The 24,066-nt window shown below is 30.6% G+C and overlaps 1 protein-coding gene across 1 annotated transcript in view; it reads right to left on the bottom strand.

The window, feature by feature from the left end:
• LOC113384461 (eIF-2-alpha kinase activator GCN1) overlaps positions 1-23,651 on the bottom strand; it is a 41,178-nt gene extending 17,527 nt beyond the window's left edge. The window contains exons 1-18 of the mRNA XM_026622174.1: positions 23,459-23,651; positions 23,193-23,397; positions 22,945-23,118; positions 21,929-22,181; positions 18,795-20,270; positions 17,018-17,302; positions 15,428-15,741; positions 10,181-10,277; positions 9,854-10,115; positions 7,816-8,115; positions 7,588-7,735; positions 6,223-6,471; positions 5,912-6,158; positions 5,604-5,840; positions 5,325-5,536; positions 3,540-3,699; positions 3,335-3,475; positions 1,432-1,635 (exon numbers count right to left, since the gene is read on the bottom strand). Coding sequence (XP_026477959.1) covers positions 1,432-1,635; positions 3,335-3,475; positions 3,540-3,699; positions 5,325-5,536; positions 5,604-5,840; positions 5,912-6,158; positions 6,223-6,471; positions 7,588-7,735; positions 7,816-8,115; positions 9,854-10,115; positions 10,181-10,277; positions 15,428-15,741; positions 17,018-17,302; positions 18,795-20,270; positions 21,929-22,181; positions 22,945-23,118; positions 23,193-23,397; positions 23,459-23,520 — 5,026 coding nt within the window. The 5' untranslated portion in view covers positions 23,521-23,651. The remainder of the gene's footprint in view (positions 1-1,431; positions 1,636-3,334; positions 3,476-3,539; positions 3,700-5,324; positions 5,537-5,603; positions 5,841-5,911; positions 6,159-6,222; positions 6,472-7,587; positions 7,736-7,815; positions 8,116-9,853; positions 10,116-10,180; positions 10,278-15,427; positions 15,742-17,017; positions 17,303-18,794; positions 20,271-21,928; positions 22,182-22,944; positions 23,119-23,192; positions 23,398-23,458) is intronic.
• Positions 23,652-24,066: the final 415 nt, after the last annotated feature.

The raw sequence follows: 24,066 nt of genomic DNA on the forward strand, positions 1-24,066 counted from the left end.
TTCAGTTTTATCCAATTTTTTACGATTTTTTTTCTTAGAGGTTTCTTTTTTCTTTTTGGCTGATTTTGTTCGCCCTATCATCTTTCTCAAACATTATCTGGAATATTTTCCTTTAGGGAATCTGTTTTGTATTTGTACTTAGTTGATTTTTTTCTAAATTCTTGTTGGAACTATACGGCAAGTTATTTGGAATAGAAAATTCCTGCCTTGTACATCGTCTTCCCGTAATTTCTTTATGTGAAAACAATGGATTTATCCTGAATAAATACAAACTAATGTAAATCCTTGATACATTCTCTCTAAAACTCATATTTTACTGAATGACTTCTGACTACTTTATGAATGACATCTACACCAAACACGACGCTAATACCAATTGAATTGACTCCCGTATTAGTGTAATTTTTTCAACATATGTGTATGTAAATGAAAATTAGGATCTTCTTTCTTAGCTTCCAAAATTGTGAATATTATTTGAGTGAAGTCCTTGATTTTTAGTTCTACCAGTGTAGTTAATTTTTATATTGCTTTAATTGTACCTTCTTCTTTTTTTACTAAAAGTTTAGCTATAAGTAGGATGGTAAAAACGCTTAAATTTTTTATATGGTTTCATTGGTTATGAATCTTTAAAGAAATTCTCAGTTTTCTACGTATACTGGATGGCTATCAAAATTTTATACCCCATTTGTGCGATTTGCTGGGCATAATTATATTTACAACGTATATTGAACAGTTACTAAAATATTATACTACGTTTTCCCGAATAATATTGAGCATGTGTTGAATAAATTTACATCTTACCATTATTGAAAATATATGTTTGTCGATAGTAATACGTGGTCTTTTACAACAATTTTGATTGCTGTCAATGTAGTTGAACCAACCTTTGGATTCAAAACAAAACCTATCAATTTGTTGTTTGGATTCCTTTGTAAAAATCTGTCTACACATAGACATTGAGCAAAAATGAGGAAACCAATTTTTTATACCGTAGAAATGCAATATTTATACTCCTTGCCTCATATGCGCAGTGTGCACCCAGAATTGGAAAAAATGCATATAAATTTGCAGAAGGCAGTTTTTACCACTCTAAATTCTTCTGAATTTACATTTTCTTATCAACGTTTATTAACAATTACTACAAAAAATGCCGTCCGAACATCGTCTTTCGTACTACTGGTCAAATGACCGGTCGCGGTAGGTAAGACAGTAAACAATTTTTTTTTCCAAAAATAAAAATTGCAAAAACAAATTTACATTGAAAAATGTATCATACTCACATATTAGGAAAAGTCATGAAGTTTGATGACGATTCAATTACGTTTGATAGAAAAAAAACTAATCGAAAAATAAAAAACAGTCATTTGACGGTTCCCGGTAGAAATAGTGTTAAAGACAATTCTTGTAGCTGGTGTAAAGTATGCCGCTTACCGTCTTTGACATGAGGCGCTATATCAGTCCGTTCGGCAGTTGCTATGATTTCAGGCATAAGTCTGTGTAATTTTTCAACTCCAAGACCACCAACGACTTCGCTGAGACCTTGAGCAGCTCCTGATCTGTCCACTGAGCTAGTTTCGGAGGTAAGAGTTTGCATCAACCATGGCAAAAGATCTTCAAAGCTTGCCTCACCCATACCTGTTCAGAAGATAGCCAAATATTTTTATTTAGTTGTAATAATCTTATATATACAAATGAATCGCAAAATGTGTTGGTAAGCGCATAACTCTACAACGCCTGGAGTTATAGCCAATTTGGCGAATTCTTTTTTTAAAATGTTCATTGAAATCCAAGGATGGTTCTTACGGCGAGAAAAAAATCGAATAATTGCCGGGAAAACCCTAAAGTCCTTTTCTTTTTCACATACAAACGTTTTCTAACTAAAATCAATAGTAGAATCAATTTGAGCTTTATTGCTATTATATAAAGTTCGTATTAAATTACAAGCACTCACTGTATACTCCTTCTAAACGATTATTCGGATTTTGATAAATACTTCTGAAGTTTGTTAAGGAAATTTTCTAGGGTGTATGTGATTATAAAGTACTGGGATGTATGTGCAATATTGTAGAAATAAATGGAAAAAATTGTAAAAAACGACATGCCATTGTTTGCATTGAAAATAAATGAAAACTATCATCTGCCAAAAATTTCAATTTACTTATGAACGTAGACAATATTAGAATATGTATAATAAATTTATGATTATGAATAAATAAAAAGAAATGTCTACTATTCTTATAAATTAAAAAAAAGAACTCTACTGACGAGCAAACTGATTTCTGCAAATATTCTTAAAACTTCAAGGGAAAAGGGACTCTACTGACGAGCAATCTGATTTCTGAAAAAATATTAATTTGAAAGCAGAAAGGGACACTACTTACAAGCAAACTGATTTTTTTCAAAAAAAAAAATTAATTTGACTAACGAGCAAACTGATTTTTGAAGATTGTTTTTATAATTTTCAAAACAAAAAGCGATTACTGATTAGGAAACTTATTTCCGAAGCAAAAAGAGACTCTACTGTAATTTCCGAATGAGTCCTTATTTTAGTATATGTATAATAAATTTATTATGAATAAGAAAAATGAAATGTCTACATCATTATTGCCAAAAAGCGGCTGAGATGTGTCAGAAATTAAAATAATATAAAATACAGTATGTGTATGGCAGATTGCATGATACACATATGAACAGGATATGACAAATTAATTCACTTAAAATATGAAATTAAGTATTAATCAGGGCCGAACCTACTTTTAATGCGATGCATGCGAAAAATACGAGCGCACGCCTTAGGGGGCGCCAACACAAGATTCGGATATTAAATTTTCAATATAGTTTTTTTTTCATATATAATTTCTTTGCATCTTTTAATAATCTTTCCACAATATTTTTAAAATTCGTAAAAATTTCACTTTATAACAACAAATGGAAAAGTAAAGATGACATACAATTAGGCCCTCACGATATCGATTAGGAGAAGTTTAAGATGCAATTTTGGATATCTTAAATAATGTAAAATTAGATTAATTTAATCCAACATGAAGTACCAGTGTTATGTTGTGGTTATGGTTATGTTATACCGTTTAAAACACTTCAATTTCCAATATAGTGTGATAATTGAGACTCATCATTTTATTTAAAGCAGTTCTACATTTAACGTCGCTCATATTATAAATGTATATGCATTTTGGCGTGAAGAGTAATTTAAAAAACAATTATTATTATTTTTAGGTAAACGGTAAATATTAGTATATTATATTAAAAAATTGTAGACATGGGTACAGGACAATGTCTGTCGGATCATCTTGTTATTTAATAAATTACTACTTACCTCTGACCATAGCTCCAAGGGCTCTGGAAGAGACGCTTCTTACTTCAGGTACAGGATCCAAGAGTGAAGTTTTTAATCCAGGGATGATATTTGGCAGATACGGCGTCAAGTCTTTTTGATCAGTCAGAGAATACATATTTCCTGCAAATTAGGGAGAATTTCGTTAGTATTCAATTTTATCTATACTTAAGTATTATCTTATTACCTATGATTTGTGCTGCCATTTTTCTAGTTTCAGTAGATCTATCCAGAAAAGCTCTCTGAACAACTGGCATGACCAAAGCGAGCGATGGAGCATCTATGAAATGCACAAACTGGGTGTCGAGGAGTGTTTGGAGACAAGCAGATGTTTTATTTGAAGGATCCTGTAAACAAATTTATTTATTTATTTAAATATATAGCCCACAGATTACTCCAAGAGGACTCAAAAATACAGTCATTTTACATAATGAATAACAATTAAAATATATACAAAATTACAATATATAGTTATTAGCATAAAACGCTTAATATAAAATTACATATAATGCAGAATGTAACAATATTATCTTTATACAGAATAAGATAAAATAATGAGATATTTGAAAAGAAAATAAAAAGGTTAACTTGTGCAGGTGGAGATTATTTGATTAGGTGAAGTGTTGTGAATATCTATTTCACTATTAATTAAGTTGAAGTTAGGGGACATAAGTAAAATAGGCGAATTTAAGAGAGAATTAGATTTAGGAGTAGGATAATTGAAAAATAATTGCGAACGCATAGATAGCCTTAGAACATTAAAGGATAGTTGGTTAAGAATAAGAGGACAGTCTATAGAATTATTGCAAAGCTTAAATAAGAACATAATTCTAAAGATATATCCACGTGAGGCAAGGGAAGGAATACCAAATTCTTTTAGTAAAGTGTTGTGGTCAAAGCCACGTTCAGGATAAATTTTATGTTTTATAATAAAGGTATTTCAGAAATTTTCGCTGAACCTTCTCTATCGCATCAGAGTTGTTGGTTTGATGAGGATACCAAATAATCGAACCATATTTTAATTTGGAACATACAATAATAGTACATGCAAAGAACGCGCATTAGTAGATTTAAATTGTTTACAATTTCTCAGTATCAAACCTAAAGATTTATGTGCTCTATTACAAATATCAGTTATATGATCCGTAAAAATAAACCAGAATCAAATAAAACTTCTAAATCTGAAATTTTATTACATCTATCAATGCTGGTGTTAGAAATTTTATAATCAAAATGTATTGGAACGCGCTTATGTGAAAAACTAAGAATTTTGCACTTTGATATATTTAAATGTAATTTGTTATAGACACACCAAGAGTGAAAAGAGTCAATTTGAGACTGTAAAAATAAGCAGTCATCAATAGAATTTATTTTGAGATATCGTTTGAGATCATCTGCAAATAATAAATGTGGACAGCTAATAATATCAGAAATGTCATTAATAAAAATAATAAATAGTAGTGGACCAAGAATGGATCCTTGAGGAACACCTGAACTGATATTTTCAATGTTGCTCAAGAGTCCATTAAGATAAACAAACTGTTTACGCTTATGAAGATAACTCTTAAAAAAATAAATAAGTGTAGAATTAAGACCAATCTTAGATAATTTAGTAAGAAGAATGTTATGATCAATTTTGTCAAAATCTTTACTGAAATCAGTATAAATAACATCAACTTGTCCATTAGTGTCAAGATTCTCAGCTATATATTGTTTAATAAATAATAACTTTGTTATCGTTGAACGGGCAGACATGAATCCATGTTGATTAGTAGAAATTAAAGTTCTCACAGAAGGAATTAGTTCTCTATAAATAATTTTTTCAAACACCTTAGCAAAGTTTCATAATAATGATATCGGCCTGTAATTCGTAATGTTTGATGTATCACCTTGTTTAAAAGTTGGAACTAATCGTGAAAATAAGTATAAGTTTATTTAATATTCAATTACATCAATGATGTTTAATTCAAACCTGTAAGGCTTGTAACAGCACAGGAACGATAGCTTGAATTTCTGGGTTTCTGATAACGGATCCAATGACTTTCAAAGCTTCTGCACCAGCCTCTTGTACCTTCATGTGCGAATCACTTAAAACTTCTATAAGTTTAGGAACAATGCTGGGAAGACAACTGGACAGTTGTTTGGGAGCGCAGTACGCCATAGCACCGAGCAACTCAACAGATCCTAAATTAATACAATCAGTTTTAGACCAAACAAAGATGCATTACTTTTATATATTTCTTCCACTGACCAGTTTTTGTTCTCCAGCTGTCTTCTTCAAGAGCGGCTAAAAGTGCAGGCAGAACCAGCTTGACACCGTGTGCTGACAACTTGCTCATCACCTGTTTGGCAGTGTCGTCTGTGGCTGCCCTCACATATTGAGACGTATCTCCAAAACAAGAGAGAAGGTGAGGTAACACATGGACAATGTAGGGCTCAAACAGACGGCCCAAAGTGGCACAGAGCATCTCAAAAGCAAATAGAGCACCTAGAGGAGAAATAAAAGATTAAATGATTCGATTCTGAAAATTGACTTGAAGACCTAGAGTTTTTTCCTACCTTCTCTGTATTTGTAATTCTTCTTCTCCTGTATGGCCACAGTTAGTGTGTTCATGATATCGTATTGCTTCAATGACAAGATTCCTAATCCTTTGACCATGCCTGCTAGACCGTAGGCAGCACCTTTTCTATCACCATACTTCTCAGCCTTTTGTAGCTGATGCAACAGTTTCTGTATAATGTTGCCAGCATCCTCTTTTATGGAACCCACCAAGTATGGCAAACAGTTGGCAACAGATTCTTGGACCTGTAAAAAATAACATAAATCAGATAAAATATTTGAATTTGATAGATAGTTATCTATCAATTACCTGTTGGGAGGGTGTATTCAGGGCAGCTATCAATCTCATCACAATAGGTTTTATTCTAGGGTCATCTTTGTCCAAATGGCGTGCCAAAGAACCCATCAAAATAACTACAGCCTGTCGCTTTGCATCATAACTTCCAGACCTAGGAGCACTGTCCAAGAATTTCTCAAAAACTGGCAACAGGGTCGAAACGGCTTGTTTACCGTGGTGTTCAACTGCAGCCAGGGCTGCATTCAGCACTTCTTTTTGCACCTTAATAACAAATTAGTTAATTAAAAACTTATAATTTACAAAACACTAAAAAAAATTGAGAAACAAAATATTGTTTTTTTTTCTAATTATTATTTTCATATGACTGTTATTGTTAAAATATTTAATAATTAGTTAACTAAAAACTTACAATTTAAAACACTTAAAAATTGTGAAACTAAATTTTAATTTTTTTATATGACTTATTGTTAAAATACTTAATAATTATTTTTGTTATTATTATTGTAAATATGGTTTTTAGTGATTATTTTTACCATGATTAAAAATTTATTTATAAGTTATTTTACTTTCTATTAATTAGTATTAAATATAATTTTATGTATTTATATCTTAGGATAGTTATACATGATTACATAAAATGTATAGAAATATTTATGTATAATCTAATATAAACGAAATAAATAAATTTTTAAAAACAAAAAACTTAATAATTAGTTAAGCAAAAACTTATATTTTAAAAACACTTAAAAAATTGTGAAGCAGAATATTTCTTTCATCAAAATACCTAAAAATTTGTAAAAGAAAAAAACTTATATTGTAAAAATACTTAATAATAATAATAAAAATGATAACGATAATATTATTATTGATAATAATAATAATAATAACAATAATATAAGACACTTAAATTTGTTAAAATATCATAAAATAACCTAAAATTTGTTAAATAAAATAATTATAATGTAAAAGTATTGTAAAGCTTATTAAAATACTTCTTAAATTTTTGCAACAAACAAACTAGTTATATTTAAAAATAATTAAAATTAACTAAATATAAATAAGTTTACAGTAAAAAAATTAAAAAATAAATAAATAAGTAATAAAATAGCTAATAGTTAATTAAATTATATTAAACCGGTAAAAAATTGACTTAAGCCTTTTTATAATATTATTATACCGACGGCTTGTAAAATTAATTATTAATTAATAATAAATAAATAAATAAATAAATAAATGATGACAAAGTTATTACATTTAGGTTGTCAAATATCTCCCTTCCGCTTTTTTGCTCTTGGTTCATAATACAAAAAGGCGGAAGGGAGATATTTGACAACCTAATATAAAATAAAATCAGATAAAAACAATTATAATCATTACTGTATTCTTCCTATCGCCCAATCCTGTCGATACATAAAAGTCCATCACTTTGGTAACGCTTTCAGAGTCCAGTAATGGTGCCAATTGGGTGCAAGCGAGAGCAACGCCACGTCTTGGTTGCCAAGTGTCAATCGGTTGTTCAATAATCCTAAAAATTATAGACAATTTAGTACTGCAATAATATTTAAACAAACACCTTTATCATAATAATGTAAGTAGTCTATTTACCTATCAAACTGATCCTTTTTAGCAGGCACCATTTCCAATTTCAGTTTGTAGATGTTCAACAGCTTCTCTGTGACCTCGACGACAACTTCTGATTGTTGGCCCCCCGATAGTTTCAGCAGCTCGGCTAGGGCTTTGGCACTCGCCTGTTGCACACACACATTGTGATGTGTGACATCCTCCAGGACGGCATCACACAAAGCCAGAGGAGTCTCATAGCCGCTCTGATTCCAAAGCTGAGTGGCCAACTCCGCGTTTTCTTCTCGAGGATCGAAACGGGCGATCCATAGACGCTTAATTATCCTGAATAACACAAATTAAGGGGGTTGTTCGGTTTTTATATATTTTTTTTCGATTTTGAGATTTTTTGATATTATGAAAGCTAAAAACCTTAGAATAATTTAAAAAAAAATCATCTCAATATCTATTTTTTGACGAAGTTATATATACGTATATATATATATATATATATATATATATATATATATATGTATGATCCTCTGAAACCGTTTTTTTCATCGCTCCGGAGCTATTGTATGCCAGCTGCTCTCTTTTTCATTATAATACCTCATGCACGTGACCTTTTTAATGTGTCATCATCTTTGAACACCATAGTGTATTTCGTACATTAAATTAAATGGTGTATTTAGTGCATTATATTAAAAACTTTAAATACGTTTTTCTCAAATTGACTTTTTTCAATGCGGTGCCACAAATTAACCCTTTCGACTCGAACGCCGCCGCTCCGGCGGCAAATCGCCTCGTCGCAAACTTGAAATATTTTTTTTTTCATTCTTTTGAAATTAATTCACTATTACATTAATTTATTAATTTTAAAAATAAATATGTAACAAAATTAATTTATTAGCTCATGAACCCCATAATTTTTTGAGATACAAATTTTACTGGAGATGTTTTTATATATATATATATATATATATATATATATATATATATATATAATAGGTTGTCAAATATCTCCCTTCCGCCTTTTTGTATTATAAACCAAGAGCAAAAAAGCGGAAGGGAGATATTTGACAACCTAATATATATATATATATATATATATATATATTTTGATAGGTTATTTAAAATCTATAGATAGATTTTAAATAACCTATCAAAATATAATATCAACACCAAACTCACATATTTCAAAATATATATATATATATATATATATATATATATATATATATATATATATATTATAATGGTAATAGTTTTGGTAATATATTAAATTTAATTTTTGTTTCCTTGTCTATCAGGATTTATTATTTTGTAAGCCATTATAATAAATATTATAATAGAATAAATTATTTTTTAAACAATATAGTATGGTTTTGAGCGCATTTTTTTTTAATTTTTAAAATTTTCTGTTTTATTATCATAATAACTATATTTAAAACCAATATTACCACATTTTGAACAAATCCGATGCAAAAAAAATTCCGAGTTGAGAGATATGTATAGCACAATAATATTCCGAGCGCAGCGCACCGTCGAGCAGTCGGACTCCCGAGTGGAAAGTGTTAAAAAAAAACTACAAGTCGGATCGACTTGCATTTTTTTTTATTTCTTCACCACTGCAATACCTAGTCCCCCTATCTCAAACAACTTGATAACATCACGCAAAAATTTTTTGCAAAGCTTCTCGCCCTAAAAAAAGACTTTTTTCAACACTTTTTTTTAAGTGGCTGCCATTTTTTCCTTTTTGCTTTTTTTCTTTCATTTTGGTAGGGGGACTGGATTCAAACTTCTTCTTCAACGTAGTTTCTTTTTTTTTTGTTTCGGGCGATGCGCAACGGATTTATCTGTGGCACCGCAAAAGAGATCGATTTTGCAAGGCCGACTTTGGCGCCCTCTGGTTAAAAAATTACAGCGAAAAGAAAAAGAAAATTTCGTAATATTCTATGATTTTGTAATTTTTGATTAAAAAAAAACGCAAACAAAAACAAATACCTTGCATTTTTTGTAAAAAAAAAGAACTACCCCCTTAAGATACAAAGTCTTCAATTGTCGCTCTACTTTGACCATTTACCTCATGGCAGCATCATAATCCTGGTCCAATCTCGGCAGTTTGCTCAGCAGAATTTCAAGTGATCTCAGACCGGCATCCCTTACAGCATCGACAGGCTGTTGCATGGCAGTCAGTAGCACTTGAATTTCTTCTGTTTGTTCTGTATTTAATGATTTATCTACATCATCATCGGTTGATTGATCTTCAGAAGCTCTTAGACAAGTGTTGGCAACACTTAGTAGAGTGGATAGGGCTTGGGTTTGGATTCTACCAGCAGCCGAACCTGTAAGGGAGAAATAATAGTTAGTTTGTATATAAATATACTTTTTAATCAAATATCAATCTTACCGATTACTTGGACGAGTAATTCAAGCATAAGTTTCCGCGGCAAATATTTTGGATGGTGCAGGTCACTTCCTTGCATTTTGGCATGTTCTGATATGATCTACAATGTAAGAAATATTGTGAAATAATTCCTAATTTATTGACTTACGTCGAATTAATTGAGAGGTGTTTAACACTATTTCTACCGGAACCGGTCAAATGACCGTTTTTGATTTTTCGATTAGTATTTTTCATATCAAACGTAATTGAATCATCATCAAACTTTATGACTATTCCTAATATGTGAGTATGATACATTTTTCAATGTTAATTTGTTTTTTCAAATTTTATTTTTGTGGAAAAAAAATTGTATACTGTCTCACCTACCGCGACCGACCATTTGACCGGTAATACGAAAGACTATGATCGGACGGCATTTTTTGTTGTAATTGTTAAGAGTATGATCGAACTTACAAGAAAATGTAAATTCAGAAGAATTTAGAGTGGTAAAAACTGCCTTCTGCAAATTTATATGCATTATTAATATAACTCTGTATGCACGCTGCGCATATGAGGCAAGCAGTATGAATATTGCACTTCTACGGTATAAAAAGTGGGTTTTCTCGTTTTTGCTCAATGTCTATGTGTAGACAGATTTTTACGAAGGAATCCTAACAACAAATTGATAGGTTTTGTTTTGAACCCAAAGGTTGGTTCAACTACATTGACGGCGATCAAAATTGTCGTAAAAGATCACATATTACTATCGACAAACATATATTTTCAATAAAGATAAGGTGTAAATTTATTCAACACATGATCAATAATATTCAGGAAAACGTAGTATAAAATTTTAGTAACTGTTGAATATACGTTGTAAATATAATTATGCCCAGCAAATCGCACAAATGGGGTGTAAAATTTTGATAACCATCCAGTATACGTAGAAAACTGAGAATTTCTTTGAAGATTTATAACCAATGAAACCGTATTATCAAAATTGCTAGTACGATGTAAAAAATTTAAACGTTTTTACCATCCTACTTGTAGCTAAACTTTTAGTAAAAAAAAAAAACTGTGATGGTAGGCAATATAACAACTACAAATACTGGTAGAACTAAAACTTTACAATTTTGGAAGCTAAGAAAGAAGATTCTAATTTTCACTTACATACACATATGTTGAACAAATTACACTAATACGGGAGTCAATTCAATTGGAATTAGCGTCGTGTTTGGTGGTAGATTTCAGTCATAAAGTAGTCAGAAATCATTCAGTAAAATATGAGTTTTAGAGAGAATATATCAAAGATAAATCTATTGTTTTCACACAAAGAAAGTACGGGAAGACGATGTACAAGGCAGGAATTTTCTATTCCAATTAACTTGCCGTATAGTTCCAACAAGAATTCAGAACTAGCTGTAAGTGGAATTCTGTCTTAAGGCAATTAAGGCATCGTGCCTTAAGGCAAATTGCTGGAACTTCCCGTGCCAAAAATTATTATTTTTTTAAAAACGATTAACATTTTTGAAAAAATTTTACTTCGAAAAAATAAAATTTTTTAGAAATTTTAAATTGGACAAAAAATTACTTTTTTTTGAAAAAAAAATTTTTTTAAAAAAAAAATTTTTAATCAATTTTTTTTGTAAAAATTTTTTTTTGGAAAAAATGTTATCTTCATTTTGACATATTTTGGAAGATCTGAACTTTTTTTCAAAGCAATCGTACTGCTTTAACTGCATAGAGACAAAATATAAAGCGCGTAAGCGCCGCGTCGCTGTCTAACGGAAAAACATTGGTACGGAACCCATAGGAATGCAAAGAAAATTTATACTTATTGTTAAAATCTCAATAAAATATCTGATAATTTGATATGCATATGTCTAATGTCTAATGATTATTGTTGACCGCCAAATGTTATTTTTTTTAGTTTTTTTTACTAGATCTCCGAACCGCTAGACCTATCTTCATGAAAATTTGATCAAATCTTCATCCTGTTAATACAAGTAAAATGTTTTTTGAACTATACAAATCGGACGCTCCGTTCTCTTAAAAACTGAGTTACCGTTTTTGGCCCTTTTTGCCCCATATCTTCGGAACGGCTAGACCTGCCTTTGACAAAAACTAATCAGCACGTATCCTTATTAATACGAATCGAATGCTTTTTGAATTATTCAAATCGATTGATCGGTGTTCCCGAAATCGCCGACGAAAATTTGTATCCGCACACACACACGCACACATACATCAATTTTCTCCAAGGTATGCCAACATATTCAGAAACCTCTGAAACGTGAAGATATATAAAAATTTTCATTTTCGATTTTTTTGCGATTACTTACCCTATGGAAAGTTAATTATAAATAAATCAATTTATCATCTCCAGAACATTAACAATCGTCATTTCATTTCGAATCAAATTCCAAAAAAAAAATAGTTGCCACACAAAATTGAAAAAGTGCTCCCGCATAGTTACAGTCTAAACGCATTTGCAAATAATTCTGTGCGACATTCTCACTTATACTGTGCTCAGCTTGGCGGCATTTTCACATTTTTCAATAATTTTCACAAAATTGGAAAAGTGCTCCAATACACAAACAGTCTAAACGCACATGGGTAAACATTTGTACCAGAGTGGCGCTTAGACTGTGCTTAGTTTGGGTGATTTTAAACCAAAATTACAAAAAAATTATTTTGTTGAAAAAAGCAGAAAGTTCTTTGAATCATTTAAATCGGACGCTTAGTTCTCTCAAAAACAGCAATTTTTTTTAAATTTAGCTCTGTATCTCCGAAACCTCTGGGCCTACCTTTGCCAAAAACTAATCAGCACATCTCCCTATCAATAGGAATCGAATGTTTTTTAAACCATTCAAATCGGTTGATCCGTTCTCTCAAAAACTCGCTTTCTATTTTTTGCACTCTTTGCTCCATATCTCCGTAACGGCTGGACCTGCCTTTGCCAAAAACTAATCAGCACATCTCCCTATCAATAGGAATCGAATGTTTTTTAAACCATTCAAATCGGTTGATCCGTGCGCCCGAAAACGTGGACGAAAAAAAGCGGACATACAAAACACACACACACACACACACACACACACACACACACACATCCATTTTTTCTGAAGTATGCCAAAATGTTCAGAAACCTTCAAAACGTCGAGAAATGTAAAAATTTTTGATTTCGATTTTTGGACGATTACTATAACTTACCCTACGGGAAGTTAAAAAAATCAACTAAGTACAAGTACAAAACAGATTCCCTAAAAGAAAATATTCCAGATAATGTTTGAGAAAGATGATAGGGCGAACAAAATGATCCAAAAACGTAACTAGTGGGGCGCATGGCATCGTGCCTTAAGGCAAATTGCTGGAACTTCCCGTACCAAAAATTATTTTTTTTTTGAAAAGATTAACATTTTTTAAAAAAATTTACTCTAAAAAAAATAGATTTTTGAGGAACTATATAAATTTTTGACAAAAACTTACTTTTTGTTGAAAAATTTATTTTGAAATATTTTGGAAATTCTGAACTTTTTTTCAAAGCAATCGTACTGCTTTAATGCATAGAGACTAAATATCGAAGCGCGTAAGCGCCGCGTCGCTGTCTAACGCATAAGCATTGGTACGGAACCCATAGGAATGTTAACAAAATGTATACTCATTGTTAAAATCTCTATAAAATATCTGATAATTTGATGTGCATATGTCTAATGTCTAATGATTATTGTTGACCGCCAAATGTTATTTTTTTTTACTTTTTTTACTAGATCTCCGAAACCGCTAGACCTAATTTCATAAAAATTTCATCAAATCTTCATCTTGATAATGCAAGTAAAATGTTTTTGAATTATTCAAATTGCTTCATCCCGATTCCCGAAATCGTCGACGAAAATTTGTATCTGAACACACACAAATGCACGCACACACACACATACACACACATACATCAATTTTCTCTAAGGTATGCCAATATATTCAGAAACCTTTGAAACGTAAAGATATATAAAAAATTTCATTTTCGATTTTTGTGCGATTACTATAACTTACCCTACGGAAAGTTAATTATAAATAAATCAATTTATCACCTCCAAAACATTAACAATCGTCATTTCATTTCGAATCAAATTCCAAAAAAAAAAAATAGTTGCCAAATTTCCACAAAATTGAAAAAGTGCTCCCGCATAGTCACAGTCTAAACGCATTTGCAAATAATTCTGTGCGATATTTTCACTTATACTGTGCTCAGCTTGGCGGCATTTTCACATTTTTCAATAATTTTCACAAAATTGGAAAAGTGCTCCAGTACACAAACAGTCTAAACGCACTTGGGTAAACATTTGTACCAGAGTGGCGCTTAGACTGTGCTTAGCTTGGGTGATTTTTTGAATTTTTAGTCCAAAATTACAAAAAAATTTTTTTGAAAAAAAATTAGAAACAAAAAATTTTTTTTTCCAAAATCAATTGTTTTGTTGAAAAAAGCAGAAAGTTCTTTGAATCATTTAAATCGGACGATTAGTTCTCTCAAAAACAGCCATTTTTTTTAAATTTAGCTCTGTAACTCCGAAACCTATGGGCCTACCTTTGCCAAAAACTAATCAGCACATCTCCCTATCAATAGGAATCGAATGTTTTTTAAACCATTCAAATCGGTTGATCCGTTCTCTCAAAAATTCGCTTTCTATTTTTTGCACTCTTTGCTCCATATCTCCGTAACGGCTGGACCTGCCTTTGCCAAAAACTAATCAGCACATCTCCTTATCAATAGGAATCGAATGTTTTTTAAACCATTCAAATCGGTTGATCCGTGCGCCCGAAAACGTGGACGAAAAAAAGCGGACATACAAAACACACACACACACACACACACACACACACACACACACACACATCCATTTTTTCTGAAGTATGCCAAAATGTTCAGAAACCTTCAAAACGTCGAGAAATGTAAAAATTTTTGATTTCGATTTTTGGACGATTACTATAACTTACCCTACGGGAAGTTAAAAAATGCGTGTGCAGAAAATACACTCTAAGAAAAAAAAACCTAAAAAATTGGATAAAACCAAATAAAATGTTGATTTCGCATTCTAAAATAGAAGAAATATTTTGTATTTGTATTTATAAACTCTTAAGCTAGCATTAACTCTTCATTCAATACTGAAAAATATAGATTTTGTATGACCGGTCGCGGTAGGAATAGCAAACATGATATGTCGGTAGGAATAGTGTTGATAAATTAAAATTTGGCCATTGATTATTTCGACAAACCTGTAATATATTATGAGCCAACACATCATCCTTCTTAGCAATTTCCGACAGCATTGTTTTCGTAATAAGTGGGAAAGAATAGGCAAATTGTGAAGCACTCAATAAAGACGATATGTCATTTGTACGATCGGCATCGAAACTGTTGTCGTGCTTCAGAGAAACAGTCGCGTCGTACAGAGCATCTAGAACATCTCGAACTTGCTCCCAGAGATCTTTATCAGTCTCGAACTCTGCATCGAGATCGCAGTTGGGCTCATAGAGACGTACAGTGACCTTTGCTATTGATTCTCCTAGATTTGCGATATTTCTATCGACTGAAAATAAAATCAAACTCATTAGATAACGGAAGGTGAATCATGATTAGGGTTTATACAAAAACCGACATTTCAGAAAACTTGTTTCCGAATTTTAATTTTACTAAAAAACCGGTTTTAGCCGGTTTTCGAATTTAATATAGAAAATAAATGTGTGCTCTAATATTCTATAATTTATCCGCAAATTTAGTGTAATTTAGAGCAGTATTTGGCTGAATTTATTTATTGTTCAATTTTATGGATAGTAAGCTAAATCATTTTTAATTAGTAGAACTAAAAAATAATAGTTTGTCTTGATTAAATAACTTTGAAAATAATTATTAGTTATTCATGCATCATTTTCACATATAAGAATGAAAATATTTTTATGAGAGTGAAGGGAAAGTTTTCGAATAAATAAAATAATACATTTTTAAAGAAAAAAATGCATCATATTAAAATATATATATATATATATATATATATATATATATATATATATATATATTAGGTTGTCAAATATCTCCCTTCCGCTTTTTTGCTCTTGGTTTATAATACAAAAAGGCGGAAGGGAGATATTTGACAACCTCATTTATATATATATATATATATATATATATATATATATTAGATACATGTTGACACATACTTCTTAATATCAATTTTAGTTTTAAAAATAATTAAATTAAACTTGGGTATTGTCTGTTCCGAGCAATTTTAATTAATTCATTTTAAACATTCTAATTGATTTTTTGTTTAATATAAAATATGATTTAAAAAAACTGAGAACGTCTATCAAATTGCTACTCAGACATGTCCTTTATTGTTTCTAACAAAATTTTCTGAAATAGAAAATACTCTCATACTAGCGACCAAATTATGCTTGAATGTTTTTAAAGCCTGATATAATAGTTTTTTGTTCTTGTGGCTTCTAGAGTTTAAAACCCTTTTTTTAAGTTTGAGTAGAGGAAGTTACTTCTTTAAGAAGAAGTCACACTGATCTAAATTAATATATACACTGGTAAAAAAATCTAAATTAATATATACAAAACCTTTCTGGGAACCATTGCAGACTGACAAGATATCAAATGCTATTGAACCGATATGATTTCAAGAATCAAAACGCTTTCATCTATCTTTTATATTTGGCTATATTTGTCATTTTCCTTTTATCCTGTGAAAACCGACTTTTTACACTAAAAAACCGGTTTTCGAATACCATAATTTTTGCCAAAAAAAACGGTTTTTGAAAACCGACAAACGCTAATCATAATGGTCTAATCATTTGCACCTATACCTTTGCCAGTGTCCTCCTCAAAAACGCCCTTGCCCATATCCTGATAGAGTTTCACAAAGGCGCCGGCAGCCAAAGGCGACTGGAGATTCCTCAGCAGATCGGTGACCAATGATGAATAATACAAGGAGAATTCTCTAGGGTTTCCTCGAATGCAGGACCTGATCGCCGATTCGATCAGGACGATCTCGGAATGGATGCCCCGCAATCGTTCGCGCACGACCTGCTCCTTCTCCAATTGCAAACGGAGCGCCTCCTTCTGTTTCGGCGTCATCTCAGGTATTTTACCTATGACACACATTGTAATAAAATCTTTTAAATCCGTTAAATACAATACACAAAACTTAGTTTGTTATATAGCCCATATTTCATCTAAATAAATTTTTAACTAGTTGGTATTGGTATTTTGCCTTGAGGCAAGTTACATGAATTTCCCGATTTGTGTAAATAATCGACTTAATCCATGATAGATAAATTAATGTATGACTAGTTAAAAGTATTCGAAGTGGATTTATTACACATCATTGAAAATGAACGAACACGTTAACTCGAGTATTTTCTAAAAGCATATTTTCAAAAATCAATAATATTTATAATTGAACCAGTTTTCGTAGGACGTTAGTGGTTCAGTATGTTCATTAAGACCAAGTGATCTATCGTTATCTAATTTTATTTTTAACAAACGTCAACAAAACTACTCATTTTCTCAAAATTCGATGATTTTTTTAAATTAAACTACTTGTCGTAAGACCGTAATATTTCAGTAAGTTGTATAAGACCATGATATATATCGCCAAAAAAAGTTCCATAAAAATCGGCTTAAATTTTTGTTTCAACAGTTAATTCCAAGAAAACTGTTCGGTAGATTTTCACCTAAAACTAATCAGCATCATTCCCTACTAATATCTTTCGAACAGTTTTTGATTTTTTAAAATCGACTCGGTAGAATGAGCTTAAATGTGGACGAGAAGTTTAACACTCTTTTTCAAATTACAAAGAAACGGCTCGCAGATTATCTCACAAAACCGACAAACTATAGTACTCATTGAGATACATCGAATGGCTATTAAATTTATGAAATCGGTTCAGGCGTTTTTGAGAAAACGTCGATGAAAGTTCTAATTTTGACAATGCCAAAAAAATGATACCAATTTTTGCAAACTTTGATGAATTTTTAAAGCTAAACGAGTTGCCGTAATATTTTAGTATGATCTAGAAGACTGTGGTATCTACCTTCAAAAAAAAAAATAATAATAAAAATCGACGACAAAAAATTGTTTAACACCTTATTACAAGAAAAAGGCCCGGCCGATCTCTACCAAAAATTAATCAAGTCGATTCCCAACCAATATCTAGTAGACGAAAAATTTTTCACTTTCCTGCGATTTATAAAGAAACGGCTTGGCCGATCGTCGCACAAAACTGATAAACAATAGTCCTCAACGAGATACATCGAATGTTTTTTGATTTTTTAAAATCGGTCCAACCGTTTTTGACAAAACGTCGATTGACGGCAAAAAATCTGTTCACACACACGCACACACACACATACACATACTTATTCCAAATTTGGTCTCATTCGATTCAGAATGGCTCGAAACGTCGAGAAAACATAAAATTAGCGAATCGGATTTTTTGATGAAAACAAACTTCTCCTTTGGGAAGTTAATAAAATCTTTTAAATCCGTTGTACAGTTAAAAATACAATACACAAAACTTAGTTTGTTATATAGCCCATATTTTATCTAAATAAATTTTTAATCAATTATCTTCTTCTTACCTTCTCGCTTCTTCTTTTCTAGCAACTCCCTCCGCAGCTGCAGCTCCTCCTGCTGCTCCTTGTAGCTATAGACTTTGCTTTCGCGTTTCATATTCTTCAATTCACTGAACTCATCCTCATCGTTACCAGGCAAACCACTCTTATCATAAACCTCACCCTCAGGTGTTAAATAAGTAAAATATTCATCCCTCGTAATATACAAAATGGCAGGATCTTGCAGCTTTTCACAAATCTTCTTCACCAAGTTTGGTAAAACAACCCTTGCATTCAGTTTGACACAAGTGCTCAGAGCGTTTTCATAACTCGGTATCGGTTTGTAGTCCTCGATGAAGATTCTTTTGATGTCTTTGGAATACTGGGCTATTATGTTTTCGGGTAAAGTTGGGCGCACCAATTGGCTCCACATATTGGGTTCAGCGGCAACTATACTCGGATGGTGGGCGCATATTAAAGACTCGATGCAAAGTTTTTGGGCGTCACAGATTTCTAACTGGTCCACGTTGTGGAAGATTGTCTTCAGGAAGTCTATTAAATTTTTGGCATCGATATCATTTTTAGCGGTTTCCATGTATTTAGAAAACTGCCGGAGCAAACTCAATCGCATTAAACAGTCCGAATCCAAAAACTCCTGCACAAGTTTTAAGCACTTTGGTCTGGTAGTTGGACCGGAATGTATACAAGCGTATGCGATAGCGTTATACAGTATATTTATATCGCCGTTGATACGATTTTTATAGAACTTCAACAACTCTTTGCACAGAATTATGATCTGATACAAAGCGTCATCGGCAGCAGACTGCAAGAATTTGTCGGAGAAGTAAACCTGCTTTTCCATATCCAAAACAGCGTGCCACAAAGCATTGAACTTTCCCGATTCATACTTTCCCGATAACGACTTCAACATTAAACAACTCGCGGCTAAACTTTCAGTCACCACAGATGTCTGGTTGCTCTGCACCAAACTTTTTTCAATAACTTTGATCAGAACGGTTTCTAAATCAGTCGCTTGTGGTAATTTAGCGTTTTCTAAACTGCACAACAACATTTGGCAGTATGAGGTACGTATGGGTCCATTGGACGTTTTCGAACCCAACCCTTTCTTAAAACATTCCACCACCTTTACAGGAACATCATTTTCAATTCTTAAAGTCCACGATGAAAACATGTCTAAGGCAAAGCATAAAATTTTCTCGTTTTGCTCTGCATCAAGGACTTTGACAAAAAAGTCAATTACATATTCGACGGTCTTTGCTAGGTCTTTATTGGAGGCAGTGTTTAGGGAAAGGTTGCCAATGGCTTGTAAAACGCTGATTTTATGTTCTGTAAGGGTCAGTTTGCCTTCCGAGCCATTGTAGACGGAGCAGATGGATTTAACAAGAGAATCTATAGTTTGGTGTTTCGTACATTTTAGACAAAGTGATTTTAAAGTTGCAATTGATTCATCACGAGTGATTGCTTCCTTGGAACGTAAATTTGCTGCGAAAGAAAAAAATAGTTGAAAGTGGCATTTTTCATTAACGCAAGTTGCTAATTTATCAAAATACTACAGTCCGCATTTCAACTACGATTTATTTGAAATTTCAAAATCAAAGTGCATGAAATAGTTCTTACTATATTTTAGTTTATCTAGTTCTTATTTATGTAAACAAATTATAATGTCTGAGAAAAAAATTAGAAGTTATTTGAAGAAAACTAAAAAAAAATATCCTAAACCCATGTATTACATGTTATGGAAATACTAAAGTCCGCATTTTAACTACGAATTTTTCAAAATTTTAATATCCTATTATATATAATAGTTTTTATTAGATTTTAGTAAATTTCATCTCGTTTTTTACGAATGTAAACAAATTATAAAGACCGAGATGAAAACTAAAAGTTATTTCAAGAAAAGTAAAAAAATGTCCTAAATATATATATAGCAAATACTAAATTTGGATTTCAACTACGAATTATTCAAAATTTCAATAATAAAGTGTATGAAACAGTTTTTGCTGGATTTTAGTAAATTTTATATAGTTTCTACTAATGTAAACAAATATATTGTTTGGAAAGAAAATTAAAAATTATTTGAAGAAAACTAAACAAATGTCCTAAATCTATATGATGTAAATACTAAATTTGGATTTCAACTACAAATTATTCAAAATTTCAATATCAAAATGAAACAGTTTTTACTAGATTTTAGTAAATTTTATCTACTTTTTACTAATGTATACAAATTGTTCTGGAGGAAAATTAAAAGTTATTTTGAAAAAACTAAAAAAATGTCCTAAATCCATACATTGCAAGTTATGGAAATACTAAAGTCTGCTCTTCAACTACAAATTATTCAAAATTTCAATATCAAAGTGCAAGAAACCGTTTTTACTAGATTTTAATAAAGTTTATCTAGTTTTTACTAATGTAAATAAATTATATAATCCGGGAAGAAAATTAAAGGTTTTTTAAAGAAAACTAAAAAAATGTCGTAAATCCGTATATTGCAGGTTATGAAAATACTAAAGTCCGCATTTTAACTACGAATTATTCAAAATTTCAATATCAAAGTGAATAAAACAATTTTTACTAGATAGTAGTAAATTTTATCCAGTTTTTACTAATGTAGACAAATTATAACAGCCAAGATGAAAATTAAAAGTTATTTTAGGAAAACCAAAAAGGTCCTAATTTCATATATTACAAGTTATGGAAATACTAAAGTCTGGAAATAAACTTTATAGTGAATTAATTTCAGAAATATGAAAAAAAATCACATGTTGTAAGTTTAGTTCGCGACGACACGATTTGCCGCCGGAGTGGCGGCATCCGAGTCGAAAGGGTTAAGAATTATTTTAAAAACAGTAAAAAAACCTAAAAAAAGTCCTAAATCCATATATTGCATGTTATGGAAATACTAGTATTATCCGCATTTTAACTACGAATTATTCAAAATTTCAATATAAAAGTGCATGAAACAGTTTTCACTAGATTTTAATAAATTCTATCTAGTTTTTACTAATGTAAACATATTATAACACCCTAACCTAACCGAAAATAAAAAATCATCAACAGAAACTAAAAAAATTTCCTAAATCCCAATATATATTCTTATAATAATAATAATATAGAAATCTCAATATATATTCACTCACCGATCAAATGTTTCCCCAAATCTTGCAAACAGGTGCTAGTATCGATTTTCACATTATCGATGATATGTCCAACACATTCGATTATAATTTCAGGATTTCTCAGCATGGATCTCTGCAAAGCTGGCAGAATGTGCGAGGTAAAATCATTCTCGGAGAACACTTGCAAAAGGGGGCCACAGGCCGAAATCAAACTGGCATTCGGTTTTGCTTTCACTGTTATCATATTCTTGATGAACGTTTCAAGAAGCACATTCTGTATTAAAAACAGAAATAGAAATAAATATATATATAAATATTTACTTATTTATTTTACAAGCCGTCGGTATAATAATATTATAATAAGGCTTAAGACAATATTTTACAGGTTTAATATAATTTAATTAATTATTAGCTATTTTATTACTTATTTATTTAATTATTATTAAATATAACTAGTTTGTTTGTTGCAAGTATTTTTTAAAAATTTAACAAGTATTTTAATAAGCTTTACAATACTTTTACAATATAATTATTTTATTTAACAAATTTTAGGTTTTTTTATGATATTTTAACAAATTTAAGTGTCTCATATTATTGTTATTATTATTATTAATATTATTAATAATATATAAGTTTTTTTTTACAAATTTTTAGGTATTTTGATGAAGGAAATATTTTGTTTCACAATTTTAAGTGTTTTTAAAATACAAGTTTTTGGTTAACTAATTATTAAGTATTTTAACAATAACAGTCATATAAAAAAAAGAATATATATATATATATATATATATATATATATATTATCATTTTTATTATTATTCTTAAGTATTTTTACAATGTTTTCTTTTACAAATTTTAGGTATTTTGATAAAGGAAATAGTTTCACAATTTTTAAGTGTTTTTAAATTATAAGTTTTTAGTTAACTAATTATTAAGTATTTTAACAATAACAGTCATATAAAAAAGGAGAAGAAAAAAAAAGAATATGTATATATATATATATATATATATAAACCCAGTTAATGTGAAATACTTGCCTTATGAGGGTCTACAAATTCCTTTTTCCACTCATCATAATTTGCACTGTTTTGTTGACTCCGTTTTAATAAATACGATAGATACACAAGAGTGTTCACACCCTGTTCCAATTTGCAAATAATTTTTGAACACAAATTTAAACTATTTTCAACTGAAGAATACATCTGGGAAAACTGTAACATAAAATAAATATATTCTTAAATTTACTTTTCAAATTTATGTCCCTTCCATAATATATTTCACTTACCATAGTGTTAATAATATCATTTAGCTTCGCCAACCCAGCAGAAAGTACAATTTGCAAAAGCTTCGATTGATACTCAATCAAAAACATTAAATCTTTATTATCCATTCCTGTTTCATTGTTTTCTTCACAGGATTTAGATTGTGTGTTGATAAACACCAAACACGACCAGCCTAAGGCATAGAGCCCTGTTTGGGCTGTTGATTTACTGTAAAAAATAAATAAAATTAAGATTGGTAATAATAATAATAATAAATTTAGTTCATTACCTTGGGGGTTCATTTATGTTTTGTGCAACGATGTCTTTAATGATGACATTCATGTATTTCATAGCCCATTTAGGATGCTCTTTGCATAATGAGACAATCAAGTTTTTGACGAGGTGTTGAGATTGCACATCTCTGTATTTGGGGAGAGTTAATTGTATAACTTTACAAAGACCTCTTATTATTTGCTCAGTTATACCTGAAAAGCAAATAATAAGTGTTATGAGAAAGATAATAACATGGAATATGATTTCATTTAATATTATGTACAAATACTTTACTATTTTAATTAACTTGGTAATATTTTGACAGAGTATAGAGTTGCTAAAAAGATTCACAACACTCAATCTTAATTATGTAATTTAATTCTTCATTTTTATGAACCAAAACTAGCCTTACTTTAAAAAAAAACAAATAAATCTTCGGCTAAGCAAACTATCACAGTAAATTTATGAAAAACATTTATTTAACATTAAATTCTAATATTATAATTGTGTATAAAAGATATCACAGTCAAATTATCATTCCCAATCGTGATAATTCAGACTATGCTGAGCAAAAATGTTTCATAATAAGGGACATGTTGCCGTGAGGATAGTTTATCAACTTTT

Source organism: Ctenocephalides felis, unplaced genomic scaffold (genome assembly GCF_003426905.1).
Source record: "Ctenocephalides felis isolate EL2017-DRISC unplaced genomic scaffold, ASM342690v1 CF-g0.4_SCAFFOLD_03571, whole genome shotgun sequence".
Taxonomy (NCBI): domain Eukaryota; kingdom Metazoa; phylum Arthropoda; class Insecta; order Siphonaptera; family Pulicidae; genus Ctenocephalides; species Ctenocephalides felis.